This window comes from Capricornis sumatraensis, chromosome 10 (assembly GCF_032405125.1).
Source record: "Capricornis sumatraensis isolate serow.1 chromosome 10, serow.2, whole genome shotgun sequence".
Taxonomy (NCBI): domain Eukaryota; kingdom Metazoa; phylum Chordata; class Mammalia; order Artiodactyla; family Bovidae; genus Capricornis; species Capricornis sumatraensis.
Window position 1 is genome coordinate 102718000 of NC_091078.1, and position 13351 is coordinate 102731350.

The following is a 13351-nucleotide window of genomic DNA, read 5'->3' on the forward strand; positions in this document are numbered from 1 at the left end:
GATCGAAAAGGCCCTTAGCAATGGCCTCACACGCCGCCATTCTCATCTATTCACCCTCTCTGTTCCAGCCAGGCTGGGCCCATCGTTTCCACTGGAAAAAAGAGCTTGTAAAGGGACGGCCTGAAGGTAAAAAGCCAGTCATGACCTAACTTTCATTCATTTCTCCAAATTTTACATTAAAAAAAAATACAAAACTGAAACGCAATTGGCAACATTTAAAAATGGGGTGTTCCCCACAGAAGTCCTGTTTACTGCTCTCCGGGCTTCCCTGGGGGCCCAGGGGGAATCCACCTGCAATGCAGGAGCTGTGTGGGCTCAGCCCCTGGATTGGGAAGACCCCCTGCAGGAGGAAATGGCAACCCACTCCAGGATTCTTGCCTGGAGAATCCTGTGGACAGAGGAGCCTGGCGGGCTAGAGTCCACGGGGTCACAAAGAGTCGGACACAAACGACCAGAGTTCTTTTTAACAAACGAGCAGCTCTGGCCGTCCTGGGCCCACGTCCCCCCGGTAGCAGCTGGGTGGGTGCAGCTGCCCCTTTAGCTGGTTTCCCCAACCCCTGCCTCGCCCTCCTCCTCCACTGCCGCTTGGTCCTGGGAACACCTGAGCCTGTGATTCCGAGATGGCGCTTGGAGCTGCAGCCATGACTGGAATGTCTGCCCACTGCCTTCCAGCCGCGTCAGCGTGGAGCAGCCCTCGCGCTTTCTGAGCCTGCTTACATCTCTATAAAAAGGATCACTAGGGAAGTGAAACAACACATGTGGAAGTGCTTGGCACCCTGCCTGGAACATAACAGGACCTAGATAAAAGTATTTCCCTTCTCTAAGCTGTCACACACTTCTCTCCCTCACTTTTCCAAGTCTCGTCTCAGCCATTTCATCTCATCAAGTCTCTCCCACTGAGTAAATCAGGACTTTCTTCTGTGGCTCACTCACGTGTGTCAGGCACTAGGCTCACTTCAGTTCAGTCGCTCAGTTGTGTCTCTTTGTGACCCCATGGACTGTAGCACGCCAGACCTCCCTGTCCATCACCTTCTCCCGGAGCTTGCTCAAACCCACGTCCATCGAGTCGGTGATGCCATCCAACCATCTCATCCTCTGTGTTCCCCTTCTCCTCCTGCCTTCAATCTTTCCCAGCATCAGAGTCTTTTCCATCTCTTCGCATCAGGTGGCCAAAGTATTGGAATTTCAGCATCAGCATCAGTCTTCCAATGAATATTCAGAGCTGATTTCCCTTAGTGTGAACTGGTTGGATCTCCTTGCTGTCCAAGGGACTCTCAAGAGTCTTCTCCAACACCACAGTTTCAAAAGCATCAATTCTTCGGCACTCAGCTTTCTTTATGGCCCAACTCTCACATCCATATATGACTACTGGAAAAACCATAGCTTTGACTAGACAGACCTTTGTTGGCACTAGGCTGGAGACAGGCATTATGGAGATGGTGTCTGGTTTCACCAAGCTTTTATTTTAAAGAGAAAGACTGGCAAAAAAACAAGTAAACAGATCAACCAGGAAATAATTTAAGTGTATGATACATGCCTTGAGGGGAAAGATCAGGCTGGGGTAAGAGAAAAATGCAGGCACTTTAGGAAGAGAAATGAGGGAAGGCCTCTGTGATGAGGCGACGTTTCCAAGAAGATGCAAGGATAGGAGAATGGTGCCAGGTACAAGTCTAGGGGAAAGTGTGTTCTAAGCAACAGGAGATGTTCTGGCATGTGGGACGTCCTGAGAAGGAGCTCTGGGAACTGATGTCAGGCCCAAGGATCTAAAGGGGAGGGGCTGGCCCTGTGGGTTGTGTGGGCCTCTAAGCACAGTGAGAGCCACTCAGGGGCTGTTTCCCCGGAAGCACGTCTTCTGGTTCCTTGTGCTATGAGACACCTATCCTATACTATTCTATACACACATACATCCACACATGCACCCCAGACAGACAGGTCTTTATATAACACATGCAAAATCTGTCCTCATCATTACAGGCCAGCACATGTTAGAGTGTAACAAAGAACAACAGCAAAGATGACTAAACTTAAAATGAAAAAGGTAAAACCTGTTTAAACATTTTTTGAACTACACAAAAAAGTAAATGATTTTTTAAATAAATAACTCATGAATAATTAGTGTTGCTCACAGGTGACAATGATAAAACAAGTATCTTCTCCATTCGGCCCCACTAACGCCTCAATTCCTCCAAGTTCAGGTGGGTAAAATATTTGACAAAGTTTTCTTTCTTAAATAAGATAAAATGTGTTTTCTAAATACACTCACAGTTTTAAGTGAGGGAATGATGAGAAACAAAGACCTTCTTAGATGTTGCCTGCAAAAAAGGGAAAACAAGAAATTGGTAGCCGGGGGACAGCTGGGGCGCCCCTGGCGCCCCCAGAGCTGAGCGCAGAGGCGGGGCACAGGGGGGCGTGAGCATGAAGGCGGCGCCCGAAGCGGCTCTCGGTCTCCAGCATGAGCAGGCAGTGGATGGGCAAGAGGCAGTAGGCACTGAGAGTCTGTTTCTGGCTTGCCAAGTGTGAGATGCCCAGGTGAGGATGTCCACCAAACTAAAGACAGATGAGTCACGCTCAAAGCATACTTCCAGTTTCAACTTCTACACGTGAAGAGCTGGGAAGTCATCATTCTGTCCTTAAAAAATACTAAACAAACTGAAAACCAAGGACTGTGCTTGAGGGCTCATCAGAGAGCTGACCGTGAGGCAAACTCAGATCTGGAGAGAAGTGGACGCATCAAGTCTGAGGCCTGCTTACGGGTCAGAAGCCGAGCGGGCGGGAAACCCAAGTGGCAGTCATAGTGGGGCTGCAGCCCTCGTATAACCAGCATGGGAGTGACAGACTCCGGGGGTGAAGTCACAGAGGGGCCCACACGCGCACGAGTTTCAGCTCCAGGAACCCACTTGGTTCTCCTGGTAAAGAAATGAGAATGAGCCTCTGGTGACTCTGGCAGGGGAAGGGAAGAGTATTCTTGGTAACAACAAAACAAAACAAAAAACTCAATGTGGCAAAGGCCTGTTCCCCAGGAGAAGAGGCTTTACCAGAGACTTGCCTTATCCCAGTGCACAAAGGGCATTTCTTCAACTCCAGGTCCCTCTGCCCTGCCTTTCTTCTCTAAGTGGCGGCGGGGGAAATAAATAAATACTAGTAGGTGCCCAATAGGCTCCTGGAGATGAGTGGAGAAATAACTCCAGAAAGGATGAAGGGATGGAGCCAAAGCAGAAACAATGCCCAGCTATGGATGTGATTGGTGATAGAAGCAAGGTCCAATGCTGTAAAGAGCAACATTCCATAGGAACCTGGAATGTTAGGTCCATGAATCAAAGCAAATTGGAAGTGGTCAAACAGGAGATGGAAAGAGTGAACGTCGATATTCTAGGAATCAGCGAACTAAAACGGACTGGAATGGGTGAATTTAACTCATATGACCATTAGATCTACTACTGTGGGCAGGAATCTCTCAGAAGAAATGGAGTAGCTATCATGGTCAACAAAAGAGTCTGAAATGCAGTACTTGGATGCAATCTCAAAAACAACAGAATGATCTCTGTTCGTTTCCAAGGCAAACCATTCAATATCACAGTAATCCAAGTCTACGCCCCAACCAGTAACGCTGAAGAAGCTGAAGTTGAACAGTTCTATGAAGACCTACAAGACCTTTTAGAACTAACACCCAAAAAAGATGTCCTTTTCATTATAGGGGACTGGAAAGCAAAAGTAGGAAGTCAAGAAACACCTGGAGTAACAGGCAAATTTGGCCTTGGAATGCAGAATGAAGCAGGGCAAAGACTAACAGAGTTTTGTCAAGAAAATGCACTGGTCATAGCAAACACCCTCTTCCAACAACACAAGAGAAGACTCTACACATGGACATCACCAGATGGTCAACACCGAAATCAGACTGATTATATTCTTTGCAGCCAAAGATGGAGAAGCTCTATACAGTCAACAAAAACAAGACCGGGAGCTGACTGTGGCTCAGATCATGAACTCCTTATTACCAAATTCAGACTCAAATTGAAGAAAGTAGGGAAAACCGCTAGACCATTCAGGTATGACCTAAATCAAATCCCTTATGATTATATAGTGGAAGTGAGAAATAGATTTAAGGGCCTAGATCTGATAGATAAGAATGCCTGATGAACTATGGAATGAGGTTCGTGACATTGTACAGGGGACAGGGATCAAGACCATCCCCATGGAAAAGAAATGCAAAAAAGCAAAATGGCTGTCTGGGGAGGCCTTACAAATAGCTGTGAAAAGAAGAGAGGCGAGAAACAAAGGAGAAAAGGAAAGATATAAACATCTGAATGCAGAGTTCCAAAGAATAGCAGGAAGAGATAAGAAAGCCTTCTTCAGCGATCAATGCAAAGAAATAGAGGACAAGAACAGAACGGGAAAGACTAGAGATCTCTTCAAGAAAATTAGAGATACCAAGGGAAGATTTCATGCAAAGATGGGCTCAATAAAGGACAGAAATGGCATGGACCTAACAGAAGCAGAAGATATTAAGAAGAGGTGGCAAGAATACACAGAAGAACTGTACAAAAAAGATCTTCACGACGCGGATACTCACGATGGTGTGATCACTCACCTAGAGCCAGACATCCTGGAATGTGAAGTCAAGTGGGCCTTAGGAAGCACCACTATGAACAAAGCTAGTGGAGGTGATGGAATTCCTATTGAGCTATTTCAAATCCTGAAAGATGATGCTGTGAAAGTGCTGCACTCAATATGTCATCAAATTTGGAAAACTCAGCAGTGGCCACAGGACTGGAAAAGGTCAGTTTTCATTCCAATCCCAAAGAAAGGCAATGCCAAAGAATGCTCAAACTACCGCACAATTGCACTCATCTCACATGCTAGTAAAGTAATGCTCACAATTCTCCAAGCCAGGCTTCAGTAATATGTGAACCGAGAACTTCCTGATGTTCAAGCTGGTTTTAGAAAAGGCAGAGATCAAATTGCCAACATCCGCTGGATCATGGAAAAAGCAAGAGAGTTCCAGAAAAACATCTATTTCTGCTTGATTGACTATGCCAAAGCTTTTGACTGTGTGGATCACAATAAACTGTGGAAGATTCTGAGAGAGATGGGAATACCAGACCACCTGACCTGCCTCTTAAGAAATCTGTATGCAGGTCAGGAAGCAACAGTTAGAACTGGACATGGAACAATAGACTGGTTCCAAATAGGAAAAGGAGTACGTCAAGGCTGTATATTGTCACCCTGCTTATTTAACTTCTATGCAGAGTACATCATGAGAAACGCTGGACTGGAAGAAACACAAGCTGGAATCAAGATTGCCGGGAGAAATAGCAATAACCTCAGATACGCAGATGACACCACCCTTATGGCAGAAAGTGAAGAGGAACTAGAAAGCCTCTTGATGAAAGTGAAAGAGGAGAGTGAAAAAGTTGGCTTAAAGCTCAACATTCAGAAAACGAAGATCATGGCATTTGGTCTCATCACTTCATGGGAAATAGATGGGGAAACAGTGGAAACAGTGTCAGACTTTATTTTTGGGGGCTCCAAAATCACTGCAGATGATGACTGCAGCCATGAAATTAAAAGACGCTTACTCCTTGGAAGGAAAGTTATGACCAACCTAGACAGTATATTCAAAAGCAGAGACATTACTTTGCCAACTAAGGTCCATCTACTGAAGGCTATGGTTTTTCCTGTGGTCATGTATGGATGTGAGAGTTGGGCTGTGAAGAAGGCTGAGCACTGTAGAATTGATGCTTTTGAAGTGTGGTGTTGGAGAAGACTCTTGAGAGTCCCTTGGACTGCAAGCAGATCCAACCAGTCCATTCTGAAGGACATCAACCCTGGGATTTCTGTGGAAGGAGTGATGCTGAAGCTGAAACTCCAGTACTTTGGCCACCTCATGCGAAGAGCTGACTCATTGGAAAAGACTCTGATGCTGGGAGGGATTGGTGGCAGGAGGAGAAGGGGACGACCGAGGATGAGATGGCTGGATGGCATCACGGATTCGATGGATGTGTGTCTTGAGTGAACTCCCGGAGTTGGTGATGGACAGGGAGGCCTGGTGTACTGCGATTCATGGGGTTGCAAAGAGTCGGACACGACTGAGTGACTGAACTGAACTGAACTGTGAGGGTCACAGCCCAAGGACAAAGGACCACTAAAATACTGAGATTCATCATGAGATTACAGACCTAGACAGTGTATTAAAAAGCAGAGATACTACTTTGCCAACAAAGGTCCGTCTAGTCCAACCTACGGTGTTTCCAGCAATCATGTGTGGATGTGAGAGTGGACCGTAAGGAAGGCTGGCAGTAGTGGTGGACTCGATGGACGGGAGTTTGAGCAGCTCCAGGAACAGGTGATGGGCAGAGCAGCCTGGTGTGCTGCAGTCCATGGAGTCACAGAGAGTCGGACACGACTGAGCGACTGAAGAACCACCCTTCCCTTACACCTTACCAACTGGGCTACAGAACTGTAAGAGCGGATTACGGCTGAGCCTCAAGACACAAACTCTCTGAGGGGGAATATCTAGGGCAGCTCAAAGTCAAGAGGAGACACAAACAAAGGAATCTAGAGGAATCTGAAGGTTCAGCCACTTACAGCTGCAGCAAACATTACACAGAGCTCAACGCCTGGCCAGAACAACAGCCCCTCATAGCAGAGGCTGATTCACTTCAGGCCCTGCTATCTAACACAGCCAATATTGTCTGATATTTAGCAAAAAAAAAAAAAAAAAAAAAAATTACACAGAATTTCAAAACACAAGAAAAATATAATCTGGAAAGACAATACAAGCACCAGACCCAGACTCGGATATGACACAAATGTTAGAATTACCAGGTAAGGAATTTAAAATAACCCGATTAGTATCTAAGGATCTCTGAAGAAAAAAAATAGACAACATGCAAGAACAAATGAGGAATCTACAAAGATATGAAAATTCTCAGAAAACATGAAACGCTAGAAATCAAACAGATGTAGCAGAAATGAAGTATGCCTTGACAGGCTCACTGGACACAGCCAAGGAAAGAACTGGTGAGCTTGAAGACAAGCCCGCAGGAGCTCTCCTAGCTGAAACGCGAAGAGGAAACAGCATGGAAAAAACAAACACAGAATACAAACGCAACACACAAAACCCAGGACCCGATATCCAAGAACCAAGGGGCAGCTGCAGGAGAAAACACATGCCACCCTGACCACCAGAAGGAGGAAGAAGAAGAAATATGTGAAGAAACAACAGGTGAGAACTTTCCATAATCAGCGACACGATGCCAAGCCACAGGTCCGTGAAGCCTAGAAAACATCAAGCACAGGAAGCACTCAGACACTGCATTCCAGTCAGTCCAGTCGCTCAGTCGTGTCCAACTCTTTGCCACCCTGTGGACTGTAGCCCACCAGGCTCCTCTGTCCAAGGGATTCTCCGGGCAAGAATACTGGAGTGGGTTGCCATCTCCTTCTCCAATGCATGAAAGTGAAAAGTGAAAGTGAAGTCACTCAGTCATGTCCGACTCTTAGCGACCGCATGGAATGCAGCCCACCAGGCTCCTCCATCCATGGGATTCTCCAGGCAAGAATACTGGAGTGGGTTGCCATTTCCTTCTCCAGGGGATCTTTTCAATCTAGGGATCAAACCCAGGTCTCCCGCATTGCAGGCAGACGCTTTAACCTCTGAGCCACCAGGGAAGACCCTCTTCTCAGACAAAAACTACAAATTCATCACCAGCAGTTATGCCTTGTAAGAAACGCCCCAAGGTTTTCTTCAGGCAGAGGGTAAATTGAACAGGTCAGGAACCTGCATTTACATAAAGAACGGAAGAATACCAGGGAAGGAATTATTGAAGGTAAAAGTAAATCTTGTTTTTCTCATTCTTAATTGATCTTAAAAAAACCCCAACAACCTGTTTAAGTAACAGTGTACTGGGTGACTATAGCATGTGGGTAAGTGAAATGAATTACAGCAATATTACAAAAGATGGGAGGCAGGGGTTGGTAATACTGTGAAAAGGTTCCCATTACAGGTGAAACAGGATACCGTCAGTTGACGATAAATTTAGATTAGTTTAAGATGTAAATTGTAAACTTTAGGGCAACAACTAACAACATTTGTGAAGAGGTGCATGTGATACACTAAGAAAAGAGGTAAAAGTGGATGACAAAAGTTGCTCAATCGAAACTAGAAAAGGCAGACAAAGAAGCCTGGCATCATACCAGAAACAGTCGCACACACGGAAGCATTAGTTCAAATATATGCACAATCTGTTTTAAATGTGGGTGTTCTGTATAAACCATCCAAAAGAGACCGTCATCGGGATAAAAAAAGAAAACTCGACTATACACTGTTACAGAAAACCCTAAACCCAGACAGATGAAAAGTGAAAAGTCAAAAGACAGCTAGAGTAACTACTTTAATGTAAAGGCAAAGCAGACTTCAGAACAAGGAAAATTTCAGGCATAAAGAGGGGCTTCATATGATAAAATGGCTCAATTCCCCGCAAAGACCTAACAATCCTCGAAATGTGCACGCACCTGGCAACAGAGCAACAAAACCCACGAGGCAAAAATGGACACAGCTGCCAGAGAAGCAAAGCAATCACCATCACATCTGGGGTTGGCACTTCTCTGCCAGATTATGCGGGCAGAAGACCAGTTAGGGCACTATCAATCACCCTGATATAACTGACATTCATAAAATACTCCAGCTAGCAACAGCAGAATATACATTCTTCTGCAGCCTGCATACAGAAGCATTCACTAAGACAGACCACATTCTGGACCAGAAAACACACACACACCCCCTCTCAAAATATTTCACTCAGTATGTAAGAAACAGGCACTCTCATACCAGGCTGGCCGGAGTACAAACTGGCAGAACCTCTTTGGAAGGCAGTCTGGCAACTACTGTCAAAATGACACGACATACTTACTACCAGCGACCCTGTTTTGAATAATTGATCCTATAGGAATACTCTCAGGTGGAAGGTTATTTATCGCAACATTCATAAAATGAAATCTCAAAACCCTACTTAATACAAAGAGGAGGCTCTATTTGTACCACTTTACTCCGAAAAAGTGAAGTGCAGAGCAGTGTGGGCAGAATGTGGACAGGCGTGTAAAGTATGCTGTTCTGCTTACACGCATACTCATAGGCGTAGGCGCAGAGCCAGCCTCTGAAAAAAGGAAGCAACATGGCAACAGCGGCCGTTCTTGGGAGAGATACCGAGAGGGAGGCTCGTCTTTTACTTTCTCTGGTGTGACTCAGTTACAGCGTGTCCCTATTACCCATTCAACCCATACAAACAACTCCTATGAGAACCTGAGAGGAGCCACCAGAGCTATCAGAGCAAGAGAGGAAGCACCAGAGGCTGCGGATGGAGAAAGGACCGAGAGCAGGCACCGGCAGCTCCAGAAGGACGCGCAGGAACGCAGAGCTGATGGAAGAGACCAAGGGAAGGAAGCCGCAGGAGCCCGAGCTGCACTCCCCTGGGGAATGTAATGAGGATTCCAGACTTTTAAAAGACAGACAAGTCTTTTCTAGTAACAGGTGAAATATCCAAAAAAAAAGAGATAAAAAAGCACTGTATCATATAAATGTATTTCATAAGCTTAAACATTTCCTTCAGTCAAACAGTAAGTACAATTATGCTCTACTGAAAACATAAATGTGAAATGGAGAGTGTGGAGGAATAGCGCAGGCACGCCTTAAAATCCACAGGTGGAAAAGAAGCTTTAAGCCAAGATCTGCCCTGACGAGAATGAAGGCGGTGTCCAAGTGAGCACAGTGACCTCCAGCATGTCAAATCTGTACGTAATGTGTGCAAGTGTTTTCCTTCTAATCTACAGCATCACTGACTTGATGCACATGAAACGGAGCAACCTCTAGAAGGTAGTGAAGGGCAGGAAAGCCTGGTGTGCTGCCGTCCATGGGGTCACAGAGAGGCAGACGTGACTGAGCAGAACGAATCACTGTAAAAGCTGGATTAAAAAATGACATTTGAACGTAGTATGTGCATGATCTTGGAAGTAATAAAGAACAGAGCTTGAAAACCGCTGGCCTAGAGAGACTGCATATGATGAACACTCATGGAATTTCCTGAGAAGCTCGGTTCTGTGACTGGACTGCTCCAGCGAGGCCTCCCTCAGACAAGCTGGGGGCTCCCTCTTGCCGCCATCCTCTTCCTCCCACTTTCTGCACGGCACTGCTGCGTCCCCAAGACACCAGCACTCTCCACCCAGTCACGCATCTGCCTCTCCCCACACCGGGAGCGTCGCTCCCCCCACCGTGGTCCCAAAGCCCTTTCGCAGCCAGTGGGACAACATGCAGCAGCGACACAGACCCAGCGTCAGGGCAGCCCGCTGCTGGTCCGCACAGCCAGATGTGTTGTTGGTCGCGTGCTGACTGGCACCTTAATTTTTGCTGTCATTATTAAAAACAGTAAAAAGAAATCCTAGGATGGGGGAGAAAACAACTATAGAGGACTTGGCTGGGAACACTGATGAATTTTAGAATTTGGACTACGGATTAGATAATGGCTTATTTCAATATTAAATTTCCTGATTTTGATCACTGTAGTATAATTATGTAGGAGAATGTCATTCTCCATAGAAAATGCAATGGAGGTATCCAGGGCAAAGCAGCGTGATGTTTCTATTTTTATTCTCAAATGATTCAGAAAAAAATACATCATACATACATTCAGAATGTTACAGCAAAACCTGGTGAATCTGTATAAAGGGAATACAAGATTCCTATGCATTATTGTCCTTATGTCTGAACTTGTATGAAAATAAAACATTAAAAAATCGTAACACAGATGCTAACATCTATTGATCTCTACTTCCTATAGGTTTATAGGCATTATCTCTTAATCTTTTTATAATGCCATAAAATAGGTATTATTACTATTGTCACTTAACAGTTACAGATGTTATAGAAACTTTCCCCAGGGTCACACAATGGAGTAGAAACAAGATTTAATCCTAAAGTCTGTTTCGTTCAGAGCCAAAAGTTTCTAAATGTTGCACAGCTTGCCATCCTTACTGAATAATCTTTCCCTCACAAACTTATCACAGAGCTACTATCTAGGTCAGAGCACTGATTGCTCATTAAAACATCAGGAAAGGAACTCTCTTCCAACAATGGTTTGGAGATCCAACACTGAAGTCAGGACTAGAAAGGAAAACTTGATAGAAGACACCGGCACCAACATCAAGAACTAGAAACCAACTTAAGCTGGTTATGACCACAATTCTTCTTTAAAATACCAAACCTTCAAACACACTTCAGTTGAAGCAAAGTATATTCAGTTTTATTGACAGTTCACAATGAAAAGATTTTCAGCTATACTTACTGCACATCAAACTCATGTTAAGGGGTTATTTTCCCTAGAGAAACTGAAAGCACACCACCACAGATCCATTCTACAAGACTTCTGGCTCAAAAATCTAAGTGCATTCTAGCCAGGGCATGGTGGAACCATGGGCCAAGCACCAGGGCATGGGAATCCCCCACTGGATGAACTGGGATGCCCAAACAGCCCTTAAGAAAACAAGGATTCTTCTTACACCAATACAGGGGGCTGTACATGCTCTCTTGAAATATACACTAGCTCCAAGACTAGCTGGAGTCTTCTAGGGGAGTGTCCTATGCTCTCACCTGCCCTTGGATGGCTGTGAAACCACAACGTAACAGCCACAGTTAAATATACCAAGTTAGTCCCTTTTCCAGACCTGGGAGAGTTACGTAGGCAGGATCCTAATATCTATTACATTAAACTATAAAGGACTCATTTTCAAGTCATAATCAGCAAATAAGAACAAAGTGAAAGAAAAAATAACTTAGCTACATAAAGTTTCTAATTCTGAAGAATAGTAAAACCTCATTAACGTCGGACCAATTACTTCTGAATTTCCAAACACTCAGATATATGTGTCCTACTTGGTGTGAAGTGAAAAAAATTACAAGTATATGAACTTCTGTATTTATGATTAACTATTATGTGAAATAGGCATGATGGAAACATAATTTTTAACAACTCATTTCGCTTTCCTTAATACAACTCTTTTATGCTTAGTTTTTAACAATCCATAACATCACTTTTAAGAACGGGGAAACACTACAGAAACCATCTTCTATTACAGCACACTGCTCACTTTTACTTAGCTTAAAATGAAAGCAATCCTTAACTAATCCACTCGAATACGTGTCTGCCTGGTATTTTCTCAGACTTCTGTTACATATTTAGTGCTTTTCCTGCCATTCATTTCTGCCCATGTGCTTTGGTTTGGTCTTCTGATTCAGCCTTCTGAGGTAACTATGAATCTAATCTGTGTCATCAGCACTTTGCCCTTCTTCCTGCTTGCTGGTCAGAGGCAGGCTCAGAGCCCTGGGGAAGACTAGCCTTCCCATAAGTGAAAATGAAATAGTTAACAGGAACGATTCTATGACTACTAATAGTTATTATAGATAACGAGTACACACTGAACATTATCATGTGCCAAGCACCGCTATAAGCATCTCACAAGCAATATCCACTGATTCTTCCTAATAACCTTATGAGGTAAACACTACTATTATGGACATTTTCTAAATGAAAAAACTGAGATGTTAGAAAAGCTATAAAGTGGAACACTGGGATCTGACTTCCAGCGGGGTCCACACTCTTAGCTACTAGTATACTAGGACATACTGCCTCTCAACTCTGAAGTACAAAAGTTATAAAACGGTACTTCATTCCAATAGTTCAAGTGACACTTTAGCCTTTTAGATTAAAAGTAAATTAGCTTAGCAAATGTAAACTCTCTCTTCTTTTATATTTTAAAAAATAACTGAGACTGCACTATATTGGATGCCTGAGAAGCACAGCTCCTTACTGAGACCCTTAGGAGGCTTTGTTTTTGGAACAGTTTCAGGGAGGGTAGGTGGCTGGACCCCAGGGGGACTGGTGCGGTACCTGAATGCGCTGAGGTGAGGCTACCGCAGAATCAGTGGAGATTATCTGGATGCGCGGGGAGGGGCTGGTCATCCCTGGAGATTCCGGCCGAGAAGTCTGTGTACGTGGTACCTGTGGGCGAGAAGCGGGCTGGATCACAAGGGGGCTCAGAAAGGTGCCCAGTGGGGGTCTGAGGACCATGCCTCCTGGTTTCACTTATGGCTCCGACTGACAAAATGCGTAGTTTAGGATGAGAAAGCAATCAGTGAGACACTTCTACAGAATGGTCCTGAAAACAGCTGAAATAGCTGTTTCTAATGTTGAAAATGTGAGAAAAAATGAAAGGGGTGTTCAGGTCTGCTCTGTGCAGCATCAATTAAATATAAAGCTACCAAAATAACTTCTTAGAAATCATCTTTCAACTTTTCCCCCCCACT

General features: G+C 44.6%; 1 protein-coding gene across 1 annotated transcript in view; it reads right to left on the reverse strand.

The window, feature by feature from the left end:
• Positions 1 to 13351, reverse strand: part of NR2C2 (nuclear receptor subfamily 2 group C member 2) — a 110242-nt gene that overhangs the window by 22960 nt on the left and 73931 nt on the right. Inside the window, exon 2 of the mRNA XM_068983182.1 lies at positions 12936 to 13046. Within this exon, the coding sequence (XP_068839283.1) occupies positions 12936 to 13007 (72 nt within the window). The 5' untranslated portion in view covers positions 13008 to 13046. The remainder of the gene's footprint in view (positions 1 to 12935; positions 13047 to 13351) is intronic.